Below are 26,622 nucleotides of genomic sequence, written 5' to 3' on the forward strand. Positions count from 1 at the left end.
CATAGTATTCTTTCAGATGATTTGCTACCTTCTGTCTATCATTTCAATTTGGTTTTTCTCAATTTCCTTTGTATTTTTTTTTTCATTTCTACTTATTCTCTCCTCTTTTCATTTTAGCTGAAGACCCAGGAAAGCTGGGTGTAGTTCAAAGGCCTGAGAGCCGGAGAGCCAATGGTATAGATTCCAGCTTTGGTCTGAAGACCTGAGAACCAGTAGCACCAAGGGCAGGAGAGGACTGATGTTCCAGCTCAAGCAGTCACCCAGAGTGAATTCAATCTTTCTTCACCGTTTTGTTCTATTTGGGCCCTCAATGAATTAGATGATGCCCACCCACACTGGGGAGTGCCATCTGCTTTATTTAGTCCACCAATTGAAATACTTTTTCCAGAAAGACCCTCACAGACACACCCAGAAATAATGTTTAACCAGATATCTGGGCATCCAACGGTCCAATCAAGTTGACACATAAAATTAGCCATCACATTGCCTTATCTGACCCTCTTTCATCTTTACTCTTCTCTCTCTCTGTAGACTAGGACTTCTCCAATTCACACAACAGAACACATGTCCCTATAGTTCCTAACTTTATTTGTTACAGATCCAATTACCAAGTGGAATCCATCTTGCTCATAATTCCAAATTCCCAGGTAGGGAAGTAACTAGCTCTACTGAGGTCACAGTCGTGATGTAAAACATCCCTAAAAGAGTTCTTCATCTAATTCTATGGATGGTGGCCACAGGATTGGAAATGAGGATGGAAGGATCTTTGAGAAGGTTGAGGGTAAATGTTTACTATGAAGGCAGACATGTAAATACGTAATAACACTATAATTTCATAAATACCCTCATAAAGATATGAACAAAGTATTAAGGAAGCACAAAATAGCAAGGAGGGGAGGGAGTCTCAACTTCAGAAACATGAGCATGAAGAATGTGCAAGAAGATAACGTTCAGCTGGGCGTGGTGGCTCACGCCTATAATCCTAGCACCTCGGAGGCTGAGGCAGGCACATCGCTTGAGTCCAGGAGTTTGAGACCAGCCTGGGCAACATAATGAGACTCTGTCTCAAAAAAAAAAAAAAAAAAAAAAACCTTGTGGGGTTGTCCTGTGTTTTGTAGGATGTTTAGCAGCATCTCTGCTTTCTAATCACAAGATGCCACTAGCACCCCCTCTAAGTTTTGACAACGAAAAATGTCTCCAGACACTATCAAATTGTCCTTACTTCACTTGAGAACCACTGTGTTATATTGAGATGTGAATGGGAGAGAGAGACACATGTATTTTTAAAAATACATATTATTAGGAGGTAGCATCACCTTCTAATATTCTTTTCCTAATTTGAAAACATCTGTTTATTCTAAATTTAATTTTTTAAACTCATGCTGCATGTCAGTCAGGTACCCTCCCAAACCTTCTCTAATTTCCTTAAATGAAGAATGAGTTATAACAAGAAATGTTTTACTTATTAAAGTCCAGATTAAAAAATAAGATTTCGCCAGGCACGGTGGCTCACGCCTGTAATCCCAGCACTTTGGGAGGCCAAAGCAGGCATATCACTTGAGGTCAGGAGATGGAGACTAGCCTGTTTAACATGGTAAAACCCCATCTCTAACTAAAAATACAAAATTTAGCTGGGCGTGGTGGCACATGTCTGTCATCTCAGCTACCTGGGAGGCCAAAGCAGGCGAATCACTTGAACCCAGGAGGTGGAGGCTGCAGTGAGCCAAGATCATACTGCTATACTCCAGCCTGGGCAACAGAGTGAGACTCCCTCTAAAAACAAAACGAAACAAACCAAAAAAAAAAATGAAGACAGAAAGAAAATTTAAAAATAGAAAAAATAAGATTTATAGAAATATTTTAGAGTTACACATATCTATTTTCGAAAATAACACCCTATTTTGACAGTCTTGGGACAATGTTGATACCTAGCCAACTTGCAGTAGAAGTCATTTTTCTGACTCTGATGTTATGATTTGGCCAAGGGCATTAAATATAACCTGAGTATTGAATCTTAGCAGAAAATCCCCCTCCTATAGAGATGACCTTCCTGTTTTGTTTTGTTTTTTTAACAGCAAATAAGGGCAATAATACCAAGGATCTATGCTTCTCTATTCCTTTAGTCTCATTCCATGGAACAGTTGGTAAGATATATTAAAGAAATGTGTTACAAATAATACTCTTAAAGTTAGAGCAAAATTAGTTACTAGGAGCAAAAGTTTGCTAGCCGTTCATCCTTTGTTCTCCAAGTTTTCTAAGCCTCACCATCATTTCCCTTACCTCCTCCAACTGCTTACCTTGAGGGTCCTCCCTGACCATAGTCGAGCCACAATATCCACTTTATTATCAACCGACTGGATATTATTGCATTCAGATATTTTTCAAACCCAATCTTAAATAGCTACACTGTACACTTTGGCTAACTCACTCCACCAAAATAGAGTATGATATCTTGTTTTTAGAAGAACCAAATGTGTCAGTATATTTATATTTATAACCAGGTTTAAAAAAGAATCTGGTCATCAGCTTATTCAAGCCATGTTAGTTTACTGACTTGGTATCACTAGACTCTTTTTTTTTTTTTTTTGAGATGGAGTTTCGCTCTTGCCTCCCAGGCTAAAGTGCAATGGTGCAATCTTTGCTCACTGCAAACTCCGCCTCCCGGATTCAAGCAATTCTCCTGCCTAAGCCTCCCGAGTAGCTGGGATTACAGGCATGCACCGCCACGCCCGGCTAATTTTGTATTTTTAATAGAAATGAGGTTTCTCCAGGTTGGTCAGCCTGGTCTCAAACTCCCAACCTCAGGTGATCCGCCCGCCTCGACCTCCCAAAGTGCTGGGATTACAGGCATGAGCCAATGCACCCAGCCTGGATGGTCTTTAAATAGCATCCAGACAACAAACTCATGCCACTGTCTAAGAACCAAAAGGGGGTGCACTTTAATTAAACAAATATTTTAAAAGTATTTACTATGTGTCAGGCATCAAGCCAAGTACCAGGAGGGAATAATGAAAGGAAGCACAGGGCTTCTGCCCCTGAAACTTATATTTTGGGAAAAATTGATCTGTGTATGTAAGAGATAGATGATGTGCATGAGAAAGATCAGTATGTGTGTGCAGTTTATATAAAAACTTCTCACAGGCAAAAGGAGGGAAGTGTTTTAAGAACCAGGGTTTTCATAATTGCCAAAATAAAACCAACATATTCTCAGGCACATCCCCTGTTCATCCCAATTGTCCCAGATATGGTTGCAATTAGCCCTTCTGTGTCAGAGACAGCAATACTCATCGGCTACTTCCTGTGTGCCCCTATATTGTCTAAATTCTTTGTGGTTAGGTGGGATCATATGACTGAGCTGACCAATGAGCAGAACCACAGAACAGCAGGTATGGGTTCTCCTCCTGCTCTCTTCCCCTACCACCATGAACACGATGGACTTGTGTTAAGATAGTAGATCTACAAGATCAAAGTAGCCTAGAGCAATGAGTAAACCACATGAACGGAAGCCCAGGAGAATTGCCTGAACTGACAGAGATTTATAGAGCAAGAAAAAAACTTGGCAGTTAGGCCATTGAAATAGCCTGTTTTATCCTAATATACTTTCTCATCACATTAACCAAAAAATATTCTGGATCTTCACAGCAAGGGTTTATTTTGGCTGGCATTCATTCATTCAGCAAAATACTTACTATGTGTTAGGCACTGCTTTGGGTGCTGAGAATACGGTGCAGAACAAGACAAAGTCTCTGCAGCCTCGGGGACTTTACATTTGTGTAACCAGGTTTAAAAAGAATCTGGTCATCGGCTTATTCAAGCCACGTTAGTTTACTGACTTGATATTACCGGACTTTTTTTTTTTTTTTTTTTTTTTTTTTTTGAGATGGAGTTTCGCTCTTGTCTCCCAGGCTGGAGTGCAATGGTGCAATCTCGGCTCACTGCAACCTCTGTCTCCCAGGTTCAAGCGATTCTCCTGCCTCAGTCTCTCGAGTAGCTGGGATTACAGGCATGTACCACCACGCCCAGCTAATTTTGTATTTTTAGTAGAAACGAGGTTTCTCCATATATATGTCTGGTAGTAAATAAACAAACAAAAATAAATAAAATTTTCTGGTAGGGATAAATGTAATAAACAGAAATAAAGTTATTACTGATTGGTTCTATACCCTTCTCACTAAGCTTCACCCTTCTCATGTCTTTACTTCCCTCCTTATTCAGCTCAGATTCTATAGTCCATCACTATCTTCCTTGTCCTGTGTGTATCCTCAACTCACTCACCCTTTTCTCCTTCTTTCTTACTTGCATAGCAAAATCCCAACCTGGTTAAATGCATTTTTTGGATGTTGTTGTTGCCATCTTCATACTTACTCCCAGGTTGCTGAATGTGGCTGGAGAAAAACAATAATGCTGACTGGTCTCACTCTCACTTTACAGCCACTGATCCCAGAGAGTCCTTGCAGCTACATGGCAAGCCTACAATATTCCCTAATGTATCCATCTCCCATTCTTCTACATGATCACTTCACATTTCCTCTGTCCAAAAACCTTCAACAGTCTCTCTCACACTCACTCACTGTCAATAATGTTGCTCTGGATTTTACTGAGAAACTTAAAGGAATAAAAACTTCAAAAACTCCCACTTACATCTGCCAACTCCTGCCCTGCATGGGTACTCAAGTCCGCTGTCTTTCCTCTTGTTACAATGGAACAGCTTTCCGTTGTCCTTTTTAAGGACAGCTCTTCTACTTGTGCACTAGATCCCATGTCCTCTCATCTCCTGTGGCAGACATGGAGATGTGTCACCCAGATGCCTCTTCAGGGAAGAATCTGCTGCCCAGCTGCAGACCCCAGAGTTAGCAGGCAGCCTCCATCTGTCAACTCCTTCAGCATCTGCCAAAGCCACTAAAGTGGAATCACTTCAGTCGAGGTCACACCTTCCTGGGGCTGCCTGCATGCAGTGACTGAGCAGTATGGGGATATAAAAGCTCAGCCACTCAGGATACCCTGAAGAGCAGCACTCCCTCCAGAGCTCCCCTCGTAGCTGTCTGAAGCTCTGTCAAGCCGGCTTTGCAGTTTGACCTCTTCCTCTGCCAAATTTGCTTCTTCCCCCTTCCCTTCACAGTTCTTCACCTCTAATAAACACCTGGTGTCCCAAATTCTGTTTCAGCTTCTGCTTAGAGAACCCAACCGGACCTACCTACTATAGATTGGATTCAGCCACTGTCTTCTCCTCCTCTTGTATCATCAATGTTCCCTTCTCCACTAATTCATTCCCATCATCATACAAACATGTGTCTCCTTTCTTCAAAACCAAACTACCTTTGAACTACTGCTCCTTCTTTGTTCTCCTGTACAGCAACATTCCTGGAAAGAGTGTCTGAATCCATTCCTTGCCTACCTGTCTCTCTGTATTCCCATCCCTGGCACCTTTCGACTCACCACCCCACAGAATAGTCCATGTCACTGATAAAACAACATTGGAATATCCAATGGTCAGTTATCAGTTCTCATCTTACCTGACCTTTTATGAGCATGTGACTCAGTGGATCACTCTCCTTCAAAAACACCCCTTTGTCACTTGGCTTGCGGGACACAATTTTCATGTAATTCTCTTCCCACTTCACTGGCTGCAGTTACTCTTCTCTTCTCCTTTGCTGGTTCTCCTTTCACTCTTGAACCTCTGAACACCAGAGAGCTCCAAGGTACGATTTTGAACATCTCATCCCTACCTATGTTCACTATTAGTGATTTCATTCAGTTTCAGGGCTTTAAATACCATCTACATGTTGACAACTGCTACATTTATTTCTTGAGCTAGAGTTTCTTCTGCTGAATGCCAGACTCTCAAATCCAACAGCCACTCCTGAATCTGCATTTTGAATTCTAACATGTCTAAAACAAAACAACTCATTCAAAACTAACATGTCTAAAACAAAACAACTCATTCCCACCTCCTCCACTTTCCCCTCTAAAACCATCCTGCCCACCCCCACCCCCGAGGTCTTTCTCCTCTCAACGAATAGCTACTTTTGTTCTTACAGTTGTTGAACCAAAAACCCCACGGTCATCATTGACTTCTAGCTGGCTCTCGTGCCCCACATCCAAAACTTTAGAGAATTCTTTGGAATAACTTAGTCGGTCTTCAGAGCTCTCATTTTCTTAGGATCTTTTCAAATGTCATCTTATTAAAAAGACGTTGCTTAATTGTTGAATATATAAAACAAAATCGCATCCACCCTACTGGTACTTCCTATCTTTTTTAACTTGCTTTACTGCTATCACTAGTCGTCATAGAATATATATTCACTTGCTCATTGTCTTGATGGCAGTGGCAGCCTATCTGGAGCAGCCACTGAGGGGATGCCAACTGCAGCGTGGAAGGCGCAGCCAGAGCTGAACACTCCTCAGAGCCAGCAGGGCCCAGGAACACACAAGAGCCCCGTCCCCTATCAAGTTGGCAAGGCAGGAGACCCATGTTCCTGGGCACAGCTGCAGTTGTCCAGCCACAGCTCTGGACCCAGGCATCCCTGCGATCTTGGGGACCCAGGAAGCCTCTGCCCCTGCAGGCTTAAAAGTACCTGCTCCTGAGGTTGCAGTGAGCCAAGATCACGCCACTGCATTCCAGCCTGGGTGGCAGAGTGAGACTCTGTCTCAAAAAAAAAAAAAGAATGTGCCTGATCCCAGGTCTCTACCCTCCACCCACTCCCAGGGCCCACTCCAAGGCAGAGCAAAGTTGTGGCCAAGCATGGGCACTGCTGCAACCCAACTGGGTGTGCATGTGTTCAGCGCAGCACTGACACACCAGCCCCCTGCCGCCTCCGCCCCCTCTGGACTTTGGGCACCGACGGGTGCAAGAAAGAGGCTGGTGGGGCTGAGGGTGGCTCTGCGTGGGCCTGCAGGCGCCCCTCGGCACAAACAGCTTGGGCGCCACGGGTGACATGTTGATGGTGGCAGGCAGACACGTTCCTGGGAGGAAAGGGATAGGTCACTGCCCATCTTCAAGCCAGGGACGGCCTGAAGCTTGGGGGGCCCGGTGGCCAGTTCCAGGCAGAGTCTGTATGCAGCCCAGAGCCAGAACTTATGGTGCCTTTTCTGGGCCCACCCATGGACCAATCAGCACACGCTCCTCCCTTCCGGGTCCATAAAACCCCAGACTCGCCCGGCGTGGTGGCTCAAGCCTGTAATCCCAGCACTTTGGGAGGCTAAGACGGGCGGATCACAAGGTCAGGAGATCGAGACCATCCTGGCTAACACGGTGAAACCCCGTCTCTACTAAAAAATACGAAAAAACTAGCCGGGCGAGGTGGCGGGCGCCTGTAGTCCCAGCTACTCGGGAGGCTGAGGCAGGAGAACGGCATAAACCCGGGAGGCGGAGCTTGCAGTGAGCTGAGATCCGGCCACTGCACTCCAGCCTGGGCGACAGAGCAAGACTCCATCTCAAAAAAAAAAAAAAGAAGAAAAAAAAAAAACAAACCCTGACTCAGCCAGAGGTCAGGACTACCAGCTGCGGAAAGGAGCTACCCAGTTTGGTCTCCTCAACTTGTCAGGACGACCTGCCTGCAGAAAGGAGCTGTCCACTACCGGTCTCCTCTCCACTGAGGGCGTGACACTACTCGGGACAACCCCCCTGCAGAAAGGCGCAACCCACTTCAGGTCTCCTGAGAGCTGTTCTCTCACTTGGTGAAGCTCCTGTCCACCTTGCTCACCCTCCAGTTGTTTGTGTGCCTCATTCTTCCTGGACACAGGACCAGAACTCAGGACCTGCCAAATGGTAGGACTGAAAGAGCTGTAACACAAATAGGGCTGAAACACAACCCCCCACTCCCAACCACATTGCAGGCAACAAGGAGAGACGAGCTGTAGAGTTTGGATAGGATTTGAGTGGAATCAATAGTGTGAAAAATGGTATACAATTTGAGGGTAGAAATGACACTATTTGTGTATGTTTTGGAAGGGGAACAAAGGGAAAAGGGAAGATTCAAAGAGAATGTCAAATTTTTGTCCTGCAACCGGGAGTCCTAGCAAATTTCACTGATCACATTTCCATTAGGTCCACTGAGTACAAGGATCCTTTGGGTGAGCTAGTGGTTGAAGAGTTGGGAGAAAATAAAGGAAATCACATACAAAAGAAGGCAGCATTGAGCAGGGAAGATACTTCTTTGAGTGTCTGCAGTGTTGAATGTGTAAAAAGTATTTGCATAGATGGCCTAGAACTCAGGGAGAAGGGTCTGGACCGGCCAAATAACCTCTACTATAGAACAGTGTGTGAGAGAGGAGAGGGGAAGGAATGGGGTGGGAGCCTTTCCCCTTATATTTACAGGGGTGTAAATCTATGTGGCTGGCTATGTGCACCTTTAACGTGGCAGGTAGGATCTTTTTCCTTATGGCAGACCTTACAAGCTATGGAGTCCTCAGAAATACAGCAGATTTGGGAGTTATCTATCACCCAGCATGATTTCTGGGGCATTGATGAGACGGCTGATTAATACCCCTCCGCCTCGGAGAAACACTGTAGATAGCGACTTCAGGGATTTCTCAACTTCTTTACCGACGCCCGCCGCGCCCCGCCGCGGCCCGGGACTGCTCTTTATCTTTTCCGGGAAGCGACCGTGGAGACAATAAACACGCAGGCCCCCTAGCGTCCTTCCGTTCCGCGCTGCCAGGCCGCCTCGCCTCCCGCTCCCGCCCGCCCCGCGGGACACAGCCCGCAAGCACTCTGGGCCCGAGCGCCGACCGCACGCCAGGCGCAGCCGGGAAGAGCCCCGAGGACGTATCCCTCCGCCCGCGGCCGAGGCGACCCCTCGCGGTCCCTCCCGCCCGGGCTTCCCGCGGAGGCGCCCGGCCACCCCGCTTCCCCCGCCCCGCGCCCGCCAACTCCCAGCTCGCGGCCCTGATTGGTCGCCGCATTCCCGCTCTCCTTCCCGAACCGCCATTTTGAAAATCTTGTTGATTCTGGGGAGCCGAGCGCGCGGCAGCGAGCGTCACGCTAGACAGCGGCCCGCGCGCCTTCTCCTCGGCGTCGGCCGCCGCCGCCTCCCAGAACCTCCTCGTGCCCTCGCGTGCCAGGCCCGTGGCGGCCGGGATCCGCGGTAAGGGCTGAGTCGGGACACCAGAGGCCCGGTCGCCCCTGCCGCGGCCGACGGGGGAGGGACGCGGCCATTTGGACGGCGGCCTGGGGCGGGGGAGGGGACGTGGAGGGCCGGCAGCTCGGGCCGGGCCGGGAACAGTGCAGGCCGGACGGGCGCGCGCGCGGGGGGGCAGCGGGCGCGGTTTCCCGCCTCGGGAATCCCTGGACGGCGGCGGGCGGAGCGGGAGGGAAGCCGCCCCTGGGGACTGAGCACTACGGGAGGAGGCAACTTTCAGGGCAGGTGTCCCGCGGGAAGGGTCGCATCCTTCAGGGTGGCCGCCGGGTCCTGCCCGCGGGAGTAGGGGGACAGAGACGTCTGGCTTTCTCCCCGTACGAAGGTTCACAGCATGTCCGCCTCGGCCCCTGCTGCGGAGGGAGAGGGAACCCCCGCCCAGCCCGCATCCGAGAAAGAACCCGAAATGCCTGGTCCCAGAGAGGAGAGCGAGGAGGAAGAGGACGAGGACGACGACGAGGAGGAAGAGGAGGAAAAAGGTGGGGGGAGTCGCATCCCAAGTGATGGATTTTTCAGACCGAAGTTTTTTTGTTTTTTCCCCCCCAGGAAACAAGTTTTCTTGCTCTTTTGGTGTTTAGAGGCGTAAAGTCGGAGTAATTTTCAGCGAGAACGTGTGCACAATTTATCTGCTTTTGTGCTGAGCGATGGCGTAGAATTGACTGTATATTCCGGTTTTTAAAGTATTTGTTACCGTAGTAGTGATGTATTGGAGTGCAGCCTACTTCTTGCCCGCTCTGAATGTTCGTTGTTAACATTTCATCATTTGACGGGAAGTTTGTAGGTCTTGGATTTGATTTTTTTTTAACTCCGTGTGTGCACCTTTGAAGTTGCTAAGTGGATGTTCTAATTTTGTCCATTTCATTACACATCTTTTGCATTTTGAAGTTATTGTAAGGTCTTAGTGCAGCCTGTTAAGACTGAAGTTATTAAGGCGAGACCTGTATTTGAATACTTAAAAATATTTTTACATTTGCCAAAAAGTTTCCCTCCCTGGCAAACAGCGGTGAAAGCTGTTGCTACTTGAGAAAGTAGTTAAAAATGAAAAAAGTGAACTCTGAAAGAAAGTTAAATGTGAGCCCAGCACTGTCTCGGTTTCGAACCTGAGTCTGTTTTAAGGGAGGGCGTTATGAACCCAGGTTTGACTGGAGGTGTGAAACGGAAACTTCACAGAATGGAGGAGTGTGCCGCGTCAGTTTATCCAGGATGCTTGCAGTGTCTGTTTCAGGTGTACCCGCTTCTTGACGTGTTTCCAAACATTTAAAAATCCAAGTCGCGTCTCAGCATTCTTTGATATTAGCCTAGTCTGGATTTATTTCGTATAAGTCGCGTCTCTCAGCATTCTTTGGTATTAGCTTAGTCTGGGTTTATTTCGTATATGTTTACGACTCAGCCACACTTGGGAAGAGGTTGAAGCTCTCTTCCTAAACCCGGATTTTTTTTTTTAAGCCTCAACCAGCCTGTGGTCACAATCTGGGTTAAGATTACAAGATACGCCTTCTGTTTGTTTAAAGTGGTATATGCCCTAAGAAGGCATTTTTAAGTAAAGCATGGCTTTTTGAGTATAAGTTTTTATATAAACTATTGCTTAATAATGTTATTTTAAAATCATTTTTAATACAACAGCAAAACTTGGTGCACTATCTCACTACTAGCCAAAGAGGCTCTGCACTTTTTCTCCAATTTTTTTGTATTTTGGTCTTTTTGTGGGGGCAGGGTTGAGATGCCAAAGAAATGATGAATTTTTTTCATGTGAAGAATTAGAGAAGTCGTGTAAATATACTGTAAATGGCCAACGCAGTAATGCTTGGGGAACAGTTGGTAGTTGAAATAATCCCATGTTTTGTTCTAGACACATTTTTTAAAACATGATTTTGTAGAAAGTTTATCCCCTAACAGTTTTATTGTAGCTCTGATTTATTATTCTTTTTACTAATTTGAGGTGTTTGTGGGACATGTAGGATTGTGAAAGTTTTTATTCTACTTAACCCTGAATATTTAACTTTAGAATTGAGGCATCATGGAAGCCAGACAGTGAAATACTTTCTGTATTAGGATTTGTGTGTGTGTGTGTGTGTGTGTGTGTGTGTGTGTGTGTGTGTGTGTTGCTATAAAGAAATACTTGAGGCTGGGTAATTTATGGATAATAGGTTTAATTGGTTCGTGGTTTTGCAGACGGTACAAGAAGCATGGCGCTAGCATCTGCTTCTGGTGCAGGCCTCAGGAAACTTCCAGTCATGGCAGAAGACAAAGGGGGAGCCGGCATCTCATTTGGGAATGGGAGCAAGTGGTAGGGGGAGGTGCCACGCTCTTTTAAACAAATCTTGAGAGAACTCACTTATCACCAAGGGTTACCGTGCTAAGCCATTCATGAGGAATCTGCCCCCATGATTTAATCACTTTACCAGGCCTCACCTCCAACATTGCAAATCACTTTTCAACATGAAATTTGGAGGGGACAAACATCCAAAGCATACCATTGCACCCCCGGTCCCCCAAATCTCATGTCTTTCTCACATTTCAAGATTCAGTTGTGCCTTCGCAGTAGTCTCCCAAAGTCAAGTCTTGTTTCAGCATTAACTCAAAAGTCCCAAGTCTGTAAGTCCAAAGTTTCATCTGAAGATGAATTTCTTCCACCTATGAGCCTGTGAGATCAAATAACAAGTTATTTACTCCCAGAATACAGTGATGGTACAGTCATTGGGTAAAATTTCCATTCCAAAAGGGGGAAAGGCCAAAAGAAAGGTGCAGTAGGCCCCACACAGTCTGGTTTGGTTTTTGTTTGGTTTTTGCTTTTCTGTGTGTGTGTGTTTTTTGAAACAGTTTTGCTCTCGTTGCCCAGGCTGGAGTGCAATGGCCTGATCTCGGCTCACCACAACTCTGCGTCCTGGGTTCAAGTGATTCTACTGCCTCGGCCTCCCTAGTAACTGGGATTACAGGCATGTGCCATCACGGCTGGCTGATTTTGTATTTTTAATGGAGACAGGGTCTCTCCATGTTGGTCAAGCTGGTCTCAAACTCCCGACCTCAGGTGATCCGCCTGTCTCAGCCTCCCAAAGTGTTGGGACTATAAACATGAGCCACCATGCCTGGCCTACAAGTCTGAATCCTAGCAGAGCAGTCTTTAAATCTTAAAGCTCCCAAATTATCTCCTTTTACTCCATGTCTGGCATCCAGGGCGCGCTGGTACCAGGGGTGAGGGGTCCCAAGGCCTTGGGCAGCTCAGGATGCAAGCTGCTTGTGGCTCTACCATTCCAGAGTTTGGAGGTGGCAGCCCCTTTCTCATAGCTCCACTAGCCAGTAGAGCCTTGGTGGTGAATCTAGGGGTCCACCCCCGCCCCCATTTCCTTTCCACACTGCCCTACTAGAGGTTTTCTTACTGTTTTTCTTTTGGAGACAAGGTCTCACTTGTCACCCAGACTGGAGTGCAGTGACACTATCTCAGCTTACTGCAAACTGTGCCTTCCAGGCTCAAGCAATCCTCTCACCTCAGCCTGCCCAGTAGCAGGGACCACAGGTGTGTGCCACCGTGCCCGGGTACTTTCTGTATTTTTTGTAGAGGAAGGGTTTTACTATGTTGCCCAGGCTGGTCTCAAACTCCTTAGCTCAAGTCTGTCCGTCTCTGCCTCCCAAAGGGCCTGGATTACAGGAATGAGCCACCACGCCTGGCCCTGAGTAGCGGTTATCTGTGAGAGTTCCACTCCTGCAGCAGGCTTCTGCCTGGACACCCAGGCTTTCTCATACATCCTCTGAAGTCTGTCCTAAAAAAGGGGTCAGGTTAACCAAAATTGGCAGTGATTTTGGGGAAAAGGGAAGTGAGAGAAATGACTAGTAAAAGATGACGCTTTTAAGTTTCTGTCTTTGGCAGGTGGGTGGATGGTATTAATGTTTTTTGAAAAAAATTCACAAAGTGAGCAAGTTTGGAGATGATTGTGATTTTTCTTTTGAATGTTTTGAGTTTAGGTGCCTATAGGACGTGAATTGGAGCTGTCCAAATGACAGACAGGCATATAGTGTTGGTTCTCCGTATCTGTGGGTTCCTCATCTGTGGATTCAATCAACCACAAGTTGGTAAAAATGGATGGTTGCATCTGTACTGAACATGTTCAGATTTTTTTGTTCCCTAAACAGTACGGTGTAACAACTCTTTACGTATCAGTTACATTATATTAGTCATTATGAGTAGTCTACAGATGATATAAAGTATGTGGGAAGATGTTCATAGATTATATGTAAGTACTACACCATTTTTTTTAAAAAAATAAGGAACCTGAGCATCTGTGGATTTTGGCATCTGAGGGATGTCCTGGAACCAATCCCTCACGGATACTGAGAGACAATATTAGTTAATATGAATCTCAGATGAAAGTTGTGGCTTGGAGATTGACTGGGAAGTCATTAGCTTGTAGTTGGTAATCAGAGACAAGCAAATGGTTTAAATCACTAAGTTGATGAAGTTGAGTGATAGTAGGGGTTGTTTTAGTGTGTTTTGTCTTCATTCTGTACAACATGGCCAGAATATACCTGTTGATAGCCCTTTGTCCTGAAGTACTCTTTCTGTGCAAATCCTTATATTACTAAATCTAAGCTGTCTTTAAAAGCCAGCGCACATGCATTGTTCCTTTTTCCCTAGTCCCAAAATAATCAATTCCTCCTCAGTGCACAGCAATTTATTGGTATTATATCTTTCTTAAGATGTTTTATTATCTTTTATGTTGGTGTATATTTATGTCTCATTTCCTTAGTAGCATCTCTTTCAAAAGATGTGCAGTCTTTATCATCCATTTATCCCCTTAGTATTGAGTGCAGCTGCACAACACAGACATTTAAGTGGCAGAACCTCAAGCAATGTGTAGTATTCTTTTATCTGACTTTATTTCATTCAAAAAATGATTTTATGTTAGATAAATGGAGCGTAATGTTTTGAATTTTGAAGTATATGCTACCTGTTTTCTAGATTTTTTTTTTTTTTTTTTTTTTTTTTTGAGACAGAGTCTCACTGTGTCGCCCAGGCTGGAGTGCAGTGGCGTGATCTCGGCTCACTGCAAGCTCCACCTCCTGGGTTCATGCCATTCACCCGCTCAGCCTCCTGAGTAGCTGGGACTACAGGCACCTGCCACTATGCCCGGCTAATTTTTTGTGTTTTTTCGTAGAAGGGAGTTAGCCAAGATGGTCTCAATCTCCTGACCGAGTTAGCCAGAATGGTCTTGATCTGCTTACCTCATGATCCGCCCACCTTGGCCTCCCAAAGTGCTGGGATTACAGGCGTGAGCCACCGCGCCCGGTCTTTTTTTTCTACCTAATGGAGGTAGGGTCTCAATATGTTGCCCAGGCTGGTCTCAAACTCTTGGGCTCAAGCTGTCCTCCTGCCTTGGCTTCCCAAAGTGTTAGCATTATTGGCGTGAGCCACTGCACCCAGCCATAGATTTTTGTGTGGTTTTTTTTTCCCTTTCTCGACTAAACAATTTAACTTTTTTTAGAGTGATTTATGGCCATCATTATGAATGTTATTCATAAACTACAAAGTAATGCCCTCCCAGTTGATTGCATTAGATGTAAACTTGGAGAGTTTTATCTTATCCCGGTACTTCAGGCTGTTCTGCCTGGAGGTCTTTATTTATGTCTCTTTTGTCAGTTGACTAAATTATTAGTATTCTCTATATATCTTGTGAAGTTCATAATCTCTCAGTTCTAAATTTGATTATTTCTGAAGTACAGCAAACTGAATCACAATTATTAAATAGAATTATGTCCAAAGATTAAACAGAGCTAGATTTGTTTCACAAATGAAGTGACTGGACTGTAATGGCAATAATTTTAGTTGGATAAAAATTAGTTTGCTTTCTAATTTTTTTTTTTTTAACTGAGTCCCTGTGAGTTTGCCAGGTAAGTAAAATGTTACTCTGAAAAAATTTTCGTGGTGCTCTATTAACTAATCAAGTGTTGTCATCTCTTATGTTATTTGCTTTCCAAAACCATGCCTAGAGGAAGAATAAAGTGTTAGGTTTTGGGACTTTGTTCCACATATTTATCTAATAAAGTTAGTACAATGTTTAAGCTTTTTGGTAATTAAGAAATACTAAATTAATTTCCAGAAAAGAGTCTCATCGTGGAAGGCAAGAGGGAAAAGAAGAAAGTAGAGAGGTTGACAATGCAGGTCTCTTCCTTACAGAGAGAGCCATTTACAATTGCACAAGGTAAGTTTCTTCTAGCTTTCTTTGATTTTTGTGGTGAAAGTGTCTAAATTTGTGAAAATGGTGGTTCGTAGCTTAGTATCAGCAAGGTAGTGTTTTATAGTTTTGTTATAATTTTAATCTGCTCTGTAAGAGCAAAGTTACATGTAAATTATGCTGTGAAAATAATTCCCATTAAATTAACTTTGTAAATGTATTAGTAAGCCATGGGTATTTAATTGTGATTTTTTTTTTTTTTTCTAGGAAAGGGGCAGAAACTTTGTGAAATTGAGAGGATACATTTTTTTCTAAGTAAGAAGAAAACTGATGAACTTAGAAATCTACACAAACTGCTTTACAACAGGCCAGGCACTGTAAGACTTTTTTACACTTTAAACCTACTTGTATATTACTTCACAATAGAATCAGTTTCTGTAAATGTTAGTGATCCACTAGTTCAATTTCCACACTTTATGACTGAGCAGACTGAGATATATACTTATTAAATGATTTATCACAGGAAATATAACTGGATATTAGCAATTGGATTATAATATCCAGGGCTCTTTTTTTTTCTTTTAAGACACAGTCTCACTCTGTCACCCAGGCTGGAGTGCAGTGTGCAATACATGACTCACTGCAACCTCAACCTCCTGGGCTCAAGTGTTTCTCTCACTTAAGCCTCCCAAGTAGCTGGGACCACAGGTGCACGCCACCGTATCATGTCTGGCTAATTTTTTTACTTTTTGTAGAGGTGGGGTTTTGTCGTGTTGCCCAGGCTGGTCTTGAACTCTGGAGCTCAAGCAATTCTCCCGCCTTGGCCTCCCAAAGTGTTGGGATTACAGGTGTGAGCCAGTATGCCCAGCTCTAGGGCTCTTTCTCCTGTAGTAGTTTTTATTCCAAACTGAAATTTCAAATTATGAAATCCAAATTATGATGGTTTTAGTGACCTTTAAATGTATTGAAAGAAATTCATGTTTTTGGATTTTCTGGACATTGAGAATAAGTGATTTGGTATAATTGTATCTCATTTTTAGCAAATACCTGATAAATTGGATGGTAGTTTTTTGCTAAAGGATTATTATACTGTACATACAACTTAGTATTTTATATAATTGAGGAAACTGCTTTAGGCTGTACATGGGCAAAGTAAAGTTGAGTGTTAGAAAGTCTGAAGTAGAATAGAATGTCTGACGTATGACATAATTTATTTTCACGTCTGTTAATCTCATTTAATCCTTAAAGCAATCTAATTTACATAAGTCCCATAACTAGTAAATGGTATTAACTTTTTGTGGTACTCGCTATTCTTTACTTGGAAAGAATAAAGTCCTTGATTTGGAAAAGAAGAATTACTAGTAACTTTATTACTTATGAAAAGGATATCTTTTTAAGTAGTAACTTTCCACATCCCCTGGTGCTGTCAGATAACTTTTGATTGTGTTAAAAATTCCCCAGTGAAAATTTGTTCAAATCATTATTTTCAGAGACTTAAGTTTGTAGGATTTTTATAATGTTATTATGTTAGTAACATGTATTTTTCAGTTTTGAACAAGAAATGTTGAATGTTGAACCCATATTGAATTGGTTGACTGTTGAGCCAGTATTGTAAGTTACAGATAGATATGAAAAGTAAAGATGTTGGCTTTGAATTGTCTTTGAATTTATTCTTGTGTACATTACTGGGTAATAAATAGCATTAATCATAAGGAACATTTTCAGGTGTCCTCATTAAAGAAGAATGTGGGTCAGTTCAGTGGCTTTCCGTTTGAAAAAGGAAGTGTCCAGTATAAAAAGAAGGAAGAAATGTTGAAAAAGTGAGTTATTTTTATAAATACTATATTTTAATCAATATGCTTTAAGTTTATTTTTTAATGTTAAAAAAATCACATTTGGGCCAGGCAAAGTGGCTCACACCTGTAATCCCAGCACTTTGGGAGGCTGAGGCGGGCGTATCACCTGAGGTCGGGAGTTTGCGACCAGCCTGACCAACATGGAGAAACCCCGTCTCTACTAAAAACACAAAACTAGCTGGCCGTGGTGGCACATGCCTGTAATCCCAGCTACTTGGGAGGCTGAGGCAGGAGATCGCTTGAACCTGGGAGGCAGAGGCTGCGGTGAGCCAAGATTGGGCCATTGCACTCCAGCCTGGGCAACAAGAGCGAAACTCTGTCTCCAAAAGAAAGAAAGATTCAGAGAAGCACTGGCCACTTTTTAAAATGTATGTAAGTCAGCTAATTTGGTTGACTTTCCCTTGATATTTTGGAGAACATTTGTAAGCTTTCCTATATTAACACCTTGGTTTCTTCCATTTTCTGTTTCAGGTTTAGAAATGCCATGTTAAAGAGCATCTGTGAGGTTCTTGATTTGGAGAGATCAGGTGTAAATAGTGAACTAGTGAAGAGGATCTTGAATTTCTTAATGCATCCAAAGCCTTCTGGCAAAGTGAGGATCCATTTTTACTTTTTTCATAAGAAATCAGTTATTCATAGCCTCTTTTTTAATATGAAACAAACATTGATTAATAACAGCATTGCTGTCAGTATTCATTAATATCTATATTCAAAGAATATAACTTCTGTTGATGTATCTGCAATAATTTCCTGATAGAAATAATACAGATGCCATAGGGATATGTTGCTTCAGAAAATCAGATACAAGGCATATAAGGTTAAGAATAGTGAATTAATGTCAGAAGGGACAGAAAGTACTAGTAGTCAGGGTTAGGTATCTAGAAGATACTGGAAGAATGAATAGAGGTTGGACTGAGGATGAGGTGCAAGGCTGGAGGGAAGGGGTGCAATCTGTAATCAAGTGAAGACAAAATGGGGAGTATATTAGAACTGGATGTTTTCCTAGATCCTGGAATGAATTATTTAAAAGTGACATTTAAAAGCTCTTACAAGTTTCCTGTATTGGGTTTCCAGAATCCACCGCAGAGCCCAGGAGCCGGAGAGGGAAGTAAAATGGCCTTATAGTTTTCTCACTCTTCCTAAAAGCTAGTAGGTTTGTCCTAATTATTTAATGGTAACAAATGACATAGGTGACTTAAAATGTGTGTTGAAGTGTTATATGACCTTGTATTTTTAGTGTGATTTAGGTCTGTCAGCAAATGTTTTTCTGTTCTTCCCGATCTTGACAGGAAGGGAAGTGTGAAGAGAGCTAGTAGGCCTAGGAGTTCAGGGGAATGCCATCTCAGATGGGAGAGGGCATTAAAGAATCAAAACCAGAAAATAGCTCTGGGACTTTGTTTTGGTCTTCCCTTGGTCCTTATTACCATCAGCTGCACGAGGACAGATAAAGAGCATTTAAGGTGTTAACTTTGGTTATACAACTACAAACACAAGGTGTATGGTGATTTTTGGTGTTTTAAATTGGCTTATTGGAAGACAAAATAGTTTTTATTTTCTAACTTTTACTGTAGCTATACTTGTACTTTTTAAGGATTTAGTGTGAGGCAAGGTGATCACTATTTCCTCAGAAGCAATTACTAAGTTGTTATGATGGATATTTTTATATTTATTTTTTTCTCAGTGGGTTTTCCAATTTATTGGTTTCAGGATACTATTACTCTTAAAAAAATTAGTGAGGACCCCAAGAGCTTTTTTTTAAAATACAGGTTATTTTGATCTTCACTGTATTTGACATTAGAACTGAAAATTTTTATTTTAAAATGATTAGTATTTTTTATGAAAAATAACTTTTCAAAAGAATTAAAGAGTGGCATTATTTTATGTTTTTGTACATCCGTTTAATATCTGGCTTAAGAGAAAACAGCTTAATTACCATTTGCTTCTGCATTCAGTCTTTTTTTATTGTTGTTATGAGACAGATTCTCACTCTGTTGCCCAGGCTAGAATACAGTACCACAGTCTCTGCTCACTGCAACCTCTGTCTCCCAGGTTCAAGCAGTTCTTCTGCTTCAGTCTCTACAGTAGCTGGGATTATAGGCATGTGCCACCATACCCGGCTAATTTTTGTGTTTTTAACAGAGATAGAGTTTGCCATGTTGGCCAGGCTGGTCAGGCTGAACTCCTGACCTCAGGTGATCCGCCTGCCTTGGCCTCCCAAAGTGCTGGGATTAGAGGCATGAGCTACCGCGCCTAGCCACATTCAGTCTTTTGCAGTGTATTGTTTTGCTTAAAATTTATGAAGGGCCTGATGGAGTAGCTTATGCCTGTAATCCCTGCCCTTTGGGAGGCCGAGGCAGGTGGATCACTTGAGCTCAGGAGTTCAAGACCATCCTGGGTGACAAAGTGAGACTGTCTCACGAAGAAATTAGCCAGGCGCTGAGGCACACTCCTGTAGTCCCAGCCACTTGGGAGGCTGAGGTGGAAGCCCGAACTCAGGAGGTCAGTGCTGCAGTGAGCTATATTCATGCCACTGCATTCCATCCTAGGTGACAGAACGAAATCCTGTCTCGAAAAAATAAGTGTATGAAGAAAACCGAGCCTCACATAAAAAGAATATTTTTAAAGTCCTTTTAGATAATTGTGTGTATTCTCTTTTTGATACCACACAATACGAAAACTCTACGTAAGTTGTGGTTTCCTAAAGGTAGGTTGTAATATTTAATGTAGGTCTGAAACCATGTTAATTAACTTGGGTGTTGTATATATAGTTTTGTAACATGCATTTGCCATTTGTAAGTATTGGTTCCCTGAATCATATCTTCCGAATGTTGACATGTTTTATTGAACACTGTCATTAAATCATGCTCATTAATATAAACCCCATCTCGTCAGAAAAATTACTTAGGCCTTGGAAAACTATTAAGTTCGCAGTAATAGATGTGAATTTTCCAGAATTCTAAATTTCCACTTGAAATGGTAACATTTATCATTGGTGATAAATGCTGTCAGTTTTCCTTGAAGTGACAAGCTCACCTTGTTCACTTTTGAAAATCTTTATCAAGTACCTAAGTCTGAGTTAGCCGTATTTGTTCTTTTAAAAAGTAGTATTCTCTGGGAGGTGGAACTTGCTGTGAGCTGAGATCGTGCCGCTGTACTCCAGCCTGGGCAACAGAGCGAGACTGTCTCAAAAAAAAAAGAAAAAAGAATATGGTGTCCTATGAAAAAGGAGCTTGGAGCGTGTTTAGCTCACAACTCAGATACGCAAATGCTTTTCCTTCAGAAAACCATTGAACTTCAATTGTAGCCATATTATGTATATCTTTCATTTTATCACAGATATTAGAAAGACATGTACTTGAGAGTTAACACAGTAATTTTTGCTTTATCAAGGACCTTATTAAGTGAAACCATTTGCCTATTTTGTTTGTTTCTGCTCGTATGTTGTGAGGAATACAATGACTAATATATGTTAATTCCTTCATTGGTACAAAGGTTTCATCAGTGTTAACCACCTTTGCTTTCCTTTGCTTTTGCAATTAGTACAAATGTCAACACAGTGAAAAGAGCAAATAAATAGTGTTGTTATTATTATGAAAATAATTTCTACCTCATGGACTCCGAAAAAGGTCTCAGGAAACGCAAGTCCTTGAACCACACTGTGAGGATCTGTCTTTTCTTGTCATATAGAATCTAACTCTTACACCAGTTTTTCATACGTGACTCTGATAATTACTCCTTAATCTGATGGTATCAAGCTCAGGCTATTTTCTTTTCTTTTCTTCTTTTTTTTGAGACGGTGTTTTACTCTGTTGCCTAGACTGGAATGTTGTGGTACAATCATGGCTCAATGCACCTTTGACCTCCTGGGCTCAAGTGATCCTCTCACCTCAGCCACCCAAGTAACTGGGACTATATAGGTGTATGCCATCATGTGTGGCTAAATTTTACATTTTCTTAGAGATAAGGTCTCACTATATTGTCCAGGATGGTCACAAACTCTTAAACTCAAGTGATCCTCTTACTTTGGCCTCCCAAAGTGTTGAGATTACAGGCATGAGCCACCATGTCTGGCTTAGAGCTATTTTCTATGCTATCAGAAGTTTCCCTTTTCTCCTCTTTAACAGTTTTTCAGTTGTTAAATGAACACAGCATTAATCATTTATTGTTTTCCTATCCTTCTGTTGTACTTATTTTGTTAATCAGATTTTGTTTCCAAAAAGAGATAATGCTGTTGACACTGGATTTTGATTAATAGATTTAACTTTTTAGAGTCAGTATAGGAAAACTCTAAGGCATTTGTATATTACTACTTTTTGGATTTTGGTTTTAAAACTCCTCGTTTACTTTTGGGAATTGCATTTTTTTTTATTGGCTGCTTGAATAACTTAACATGCTTTCACTTTCCTGGATAGATTTATCCAGAACCTGTTTCAGTCCTCATATTAATAATTCGATATACAGATTACATCCTTGCTACCTGTGTCTGGTTTCTGAACTGAGGTTGTGAGGGATATTATGTTTTTCTAATAAATTTGAGACCTGGAGATCATATAACAAGTAGTAAGAGCTTGGACAGTGAGAGTTAACTTTTCTCCAAACAGTGGCATCAAAGAATTTATCTACCTGGATTAAGGTTCTGATAATAGTTGATAATGGTAGTATCTCACATAGCAAGGATATGTGTATGCATTCACGGTTTCTTACAGAGAATCTTCTCTGAGAAATGTCTTTGATCCACCAACTTGAAGTTCCTGGAATGACCTAATTTGGCTGTTTCCTAGTGTACCTTCAGAAGGGTGGGTTGTTGGAGCAAGCTAGAGGTTATCTTGTTTGTTTGCAGAGAGCTCGAGGGCACCATATTATACAAAGCAGCCACTTTTTCTTAATGTTTGTGTAGGTGACAGTGACCCACCCAGACTGGAGGTTCCTGGGAGGTAAAGGACCTGTCGTTCTACTCTCTGCATGAAAAAGACTGCCTAAAGTTATCACAAACATTTACACAATTGGATACCTTAAGGTTATGTTATGGAATTTTACCTTAATGTTTCTGCTTATTGCAGAAAACAAAGTAACAAAGGTAGAAATAAAAGAATATGAAAGATGCTCAATCCCAGAAATAAATACTAGTTCCGTAATGCGCATTTTCACATTCTTGATGTTAGGTAATTTTATGGTTTTCAATTTTAGAATTTAGCAAAACTTCCTTGAGAAAGCACTTAAAAATTAAATTTGTTGTTTAATCAACTCATTTTCCTCAGGTGATCTCTCCTTTTAAGTATACATGGTTTGATTATCAGAATAATAGCAACATATTTATTCTTAATTAATTTCATAATTAACATACTCATCATTTATTGTATACCTAGAGGCATCAGTGAGAATATGATCCTGACATTATTGAAAGTGGAGGCCTGGCCGGGCGTGGTGGCTCAAGCCTGTAATCCCAGCACTTTGGGAGGCCGAGACGGGTGGATCACGAGGTCAGGAGATCGAGACCATCCTGGCTAACACGGTGAAACCCCGTCTCTACTTAAAAAAATACAAAAAACTAGCTGGGCGACGTGGCGGGGGCCTGTAATCCCAGCTATTCGGGAGGCTGAGGCAGGAGAATGGCGTAAACCCGGGAGGCAGAGCTTGCATTGAGCTGAGATCCAGCCACTGCACTCCAGCCTGGGTGACAGAGCGAGACTCTGTCTCAAAAAAAAAAAAGAAGGGGCCGGGCGCGGTGGCTCAAGCCTGTAATCCCAGCACTTTGGGAGGCCGAGACGAGCGGATCACGAGGTCAGGAGATCGAGACCATCCTGGCTAACCCGGTGAAACCCCGTCTCTACTAAAAAATAAAAAAAAAAAATTAGCCGGGCGAGGTGGCGGCGCCTGTAGTCCCAGCTACTCCAGAGGCTGAGGCAGGAGAATGGTGTAAACCCGGGAGGCGGAGCTTGCAGTGAGCTGAGATCCGGCCACTGCACTCCAGCCTGGGCGACAGAGTGAGACTCCGTCTCAAAAAAAAAAAAAAAAAGAAGCCAGAAGTAATATGAATATAAACCATATAGTTCATTCATAAATTCAGGATGTATAATTGGTAATCAAGTTATACATTTTTTTTATGGGCCAGTTGTGGTGGCTCACGCCTGTGTCCCAGCACTTTGGGAGGCCAAGGCATGTGGATCAGTTGAGGTCAGGAGTTTGAGACCAGCATGGCCAGCATGGTGAAACACTGTCTCTACTAAAAATACAAAAATTAGCTGGGCGTGGTGGTGCGCACTTGTAATCCCAGCTGTTGCACAACAGAATGAGACTCTGTCTCAAAAGAAAAAAAGGTTTTCCTCCCACTCCTTTGATTGGAGTGTTGGGCCTTCTAAAGCAAGGAGCTTCTCTGGCAGTGTGACAGTTTTAATGCTTGTAGGGATGAAATAAATTACAACTCTAACTTAAAATATTATCATGACAAAGTATTAACAGCCGTTGGAGCTTAACATAATGTGTCTTTAGCTTCTAGTCCCATGTCAGAACCTAGAATACATATTTCTCAACAATTGAGAAGGGTCTTATTAGGTGTTTAGAACACAAATGAAATGGTATCAGTAACAGTTTTAGGTTAACCTGACACAGTTAAAGATTATTCTATGTAAAGCTGCTGGGCTTGTAAATACAATTTCTTGAGAGAAGAACAAGAAATTGAGTTGATAAGTTATCAAGAACAGGATTGATTGAAATATTATACCTCATTGGTGTTATCTTTATAAATTTTTTATGCAGCCATTGCCAAAATCTAAAAAAACTTCTAGCAAAGGCAGTAAAAAGGAACGGAACAGTTCTGGAATGGCAAGGAAGGCTAAGCGAACCAAATGTCCTGAAATTCTGTCAGATGAATCTAGTAGTGATGAAGATGAAAAGAAAAACAAGGAAGAGTCTTCAGATGATGAAGATAAAGAAAGTGAAGAGGAGGTAAAATGCTTTACTATATTTTTAAATCATTTCTTTCCATGGGGAGAGTTAAATATTTCTGCTATATGTTAAGTATAGCCAGAAAAACACTTCCTTCCTTATTGGTTGTTTTTAATTCTGAAGATGCAGAAATAATTAAGTATGAACCCATTTCTTCTCCTTAAAGAGCTTTTAGTTTTGTTACCATGTCAGAATATGAGAGTCAGAAAAGAGTGAGGTTGGGATGAACTGGATTTGAAGTGGGCCTTGAGCTGGACCTTGAAGACTAGAGTAGATAAATAGGAAGGGAAGCAGAAGTGGTGCATATACTGAATGGGACCACATAGGAGCAGATTCTTTGAGGATTTTTTTCATAATATATTGATATTTTGTAATTGACTTGAATCATTTTATGGAAAAAACAAGGGACTTAAGGGCCTTTTCTTTCCCCCTCAACCTTTTGGGGAGTACGTAATGAAAATAAATAGCATTTGAAGTTTATGTAATGAGTGGATAAGGTTTGTATTACCTGTCATTTTCTTTTATTTGGGAATATTTGTAAAAGTTGAGACTACTTAGTTTCCAAAATGAAACTTCATGAAGAAGAAAACTGCTGAAGCAATTAAATAGGAGGGTTAACCTCTTCAGTCAAGTAGATCATGGAGAGTGGTTACAGGAGATGGGTTTCTATTATTGTTAATGATGTTTTGGTAGACTGTATTTTAACTTTGCTTTGGTGTTTTCCTGCAAAGGTCAGAACTTGCTCTATAGATTGAGTAATCAACCTTGCCTGATTTAGGGACATGGATAATGTCAACTTGACATTTTGGGCCGGATGATTCTTAGTTGTGGGTGATACTCCCAAGCCCCCCTTGTGACAACCAAAAATGTTCTTCAGACATTGTCAGATGTCCCTGGGGCGAGATAAGGAGGAATCGTCTCCACTGAATTAGAAGAAATAAAGATATAGTGAACTCTGTTATTATATGATATGTGTGTGTGTTTAGTATGTATGTTTGTCTTGAATTATTTACAATTCATGCTTGTTTTAACGTCAGATTTTATAAAGACTTCTATAAAGCTAAGTATGAAATATTTCATCATTTAAGAAAGATGGTTACAAATCTAACAGGTGCTTCATAAATATCTTAATATATATTTGGCACGAAGGAAAATAAGGAATCTGAGCACTAAGGTCTTTATGGATTGGAGGGAGGAAAACTGTGTGTGTGTGTAAAATAGGGGAACATTTTAAACTAATAGTATCTTCAGGAAATATTTGGTGTCTACTGTGTGCCATTCAGTTTCCTAAACTCTCTTTATGGGCAGAATTAAAGCACGAAATGTTGTCATAGAATATAAGTGTGTAATTTTTTCATAGAGACATTACCATGGGCTCTGGAAACTGAGTTCAAATCCGACTTCTATATTGGATTATTACTGTATGACTATAAGCAAGTTACTTAAACTCTGTACCTCAGTTTCCCATCTGTAAAATGAGGAGTGATAATAGTATTAGTCTCCTAGGGTCATATTAAAGGATTTTATTTAAAATACCTAGAGCGGTGCCTGGTGCATGTAGTATGTATTAGTTGCTGTTATTATTAGAATTAAAATGATGTGTTATGACAAGTAAAACTTCTGAATTGAATCTTCTTGTCATTACTAGGTGCAGGTTAAAAAGTGAGGGCAAGCCGGGCGTGGTGGCTCATGCCTGTAATCCCAGCACTTTGGGAGGCCGAGGCAGGCGGATCACCTGAGGTCGGGAGTTCGAGACCAGCCTGACCAACATGGAGAAACCCCGTCTCTACTAAAAATACAGAATTAGCTGGGCATGGTGGTGCATGCGTGTAATCCCAGCTATGGGGGAAGTCTGGGGCAGGAAAATTGCTTGAACCTGGGAGGCGGAGGTTGTGGTGAGCTGAGATGGCACCATTGTACTCCAGCCTGGGCAACAAGAGTGAAACTCCATCTCAAAAAAAAAAAAAAAAATGAGAGCATTTTACACTCGTTTTTAAAATTTGCTTTCTAAATTGTTGTCCCATAGTCGTAAGTAGAGGTAGTTGAACTTGGTGTATGCAGATGATACCTGATTTATACCCATATTGGTTCCAGGATAATAATCACAAGTGGAACCATCTCATTATAAATCAAACCTTTACTTTCTGTAGTGCCCTAATCTGGGATCTGTGGCTAGAAACCCAGGTCAGTTGATGAAAATCCATGGGAGAAGAAAATGTAAAAATGCTTTTACAAACATTAGGTCTATGAAATCACACAATATAAAAGCTATCTCGTATTTTATTAGAGGGATTTTTTTTTTCCTAACTTTGCTAGTACTTGACAGATTTTATAAAATGTAAAATAAAATTTGGACTGAGAAATTGTTCCCCCGCCCCCTTTCTTTTTCCTGGTAAATGTCCCCTCCAACAAGCATAGGTATTAGTATTCTACAGGCCATTTAAATTTAGCACTGTCTTCAACTTTTTATTGCTGATTCAGTTTCTGTGAAAGGCCTTTGAAAGGTAAGTTCTGGCA

At 42.0% G+C, this 26,622-nt stretch overlaps 1 protein-coding gene across 1 annotated transcript in view; it reads left to right on the forward strand.

Annotated features, from left to right (window-relative positions):
* The first annotated feature begins 8,652 nt into the window (after positions 1 to 8,652).
* Positions 8,653 to 26,622, forward strand: part of DEK (DEK proto-oncogene) — a 40,492-nt gene continuing 22,522 nt past the window's right edge. Inside the window, exons 1-7 of the mRNA XM_030928673.1 lie at positions 8,653 to 9,086; positions 9,463 to 9,616; positions 15,230 to 15,331; positions 15,572 to 15,681; positions 17,030 to 17,124; positions 17,632 to 17,752; positions 23,917 to 24,105. Coding sequence (XP_030784533.1) covers positions 9,472 to 9,616; positions 15,230 to 15,331; positions 15,572 to 15,681; positions 17,030 to 17,124; positions 17,632 to 17,752; positions 23,917 to 24,105 — 762 coding nt within the window. The 5' untranslated portion in view covers positions 8,653 to 9,086; positions 9,463 to 9,471. The remainder of the gene's footprint in view (positions 9,087 to 9,462; positions 9,617 to 15,229; positions 15,332 to 15,571; positions 15,682 to 17,029; positions 17,125 to 17,631; positions 17,753 to 23,916; positions 24,106 to 26,622) is intronic.

This window comes from Rhinopithecus roxellana, chromosome 4, assembly GCF_007565055.1.
Source record: "Rhinopithecus roxellana isolate Shanxi Qingling chromosome 4, ASM756505v1, whole genome shotgun sequence".
NCBI lineage: Eukaryota > Metazoa > Chordata > Mammalia > Primates > Cercopithecidae > Rhinopithecus > Rhinopithecus roxellana.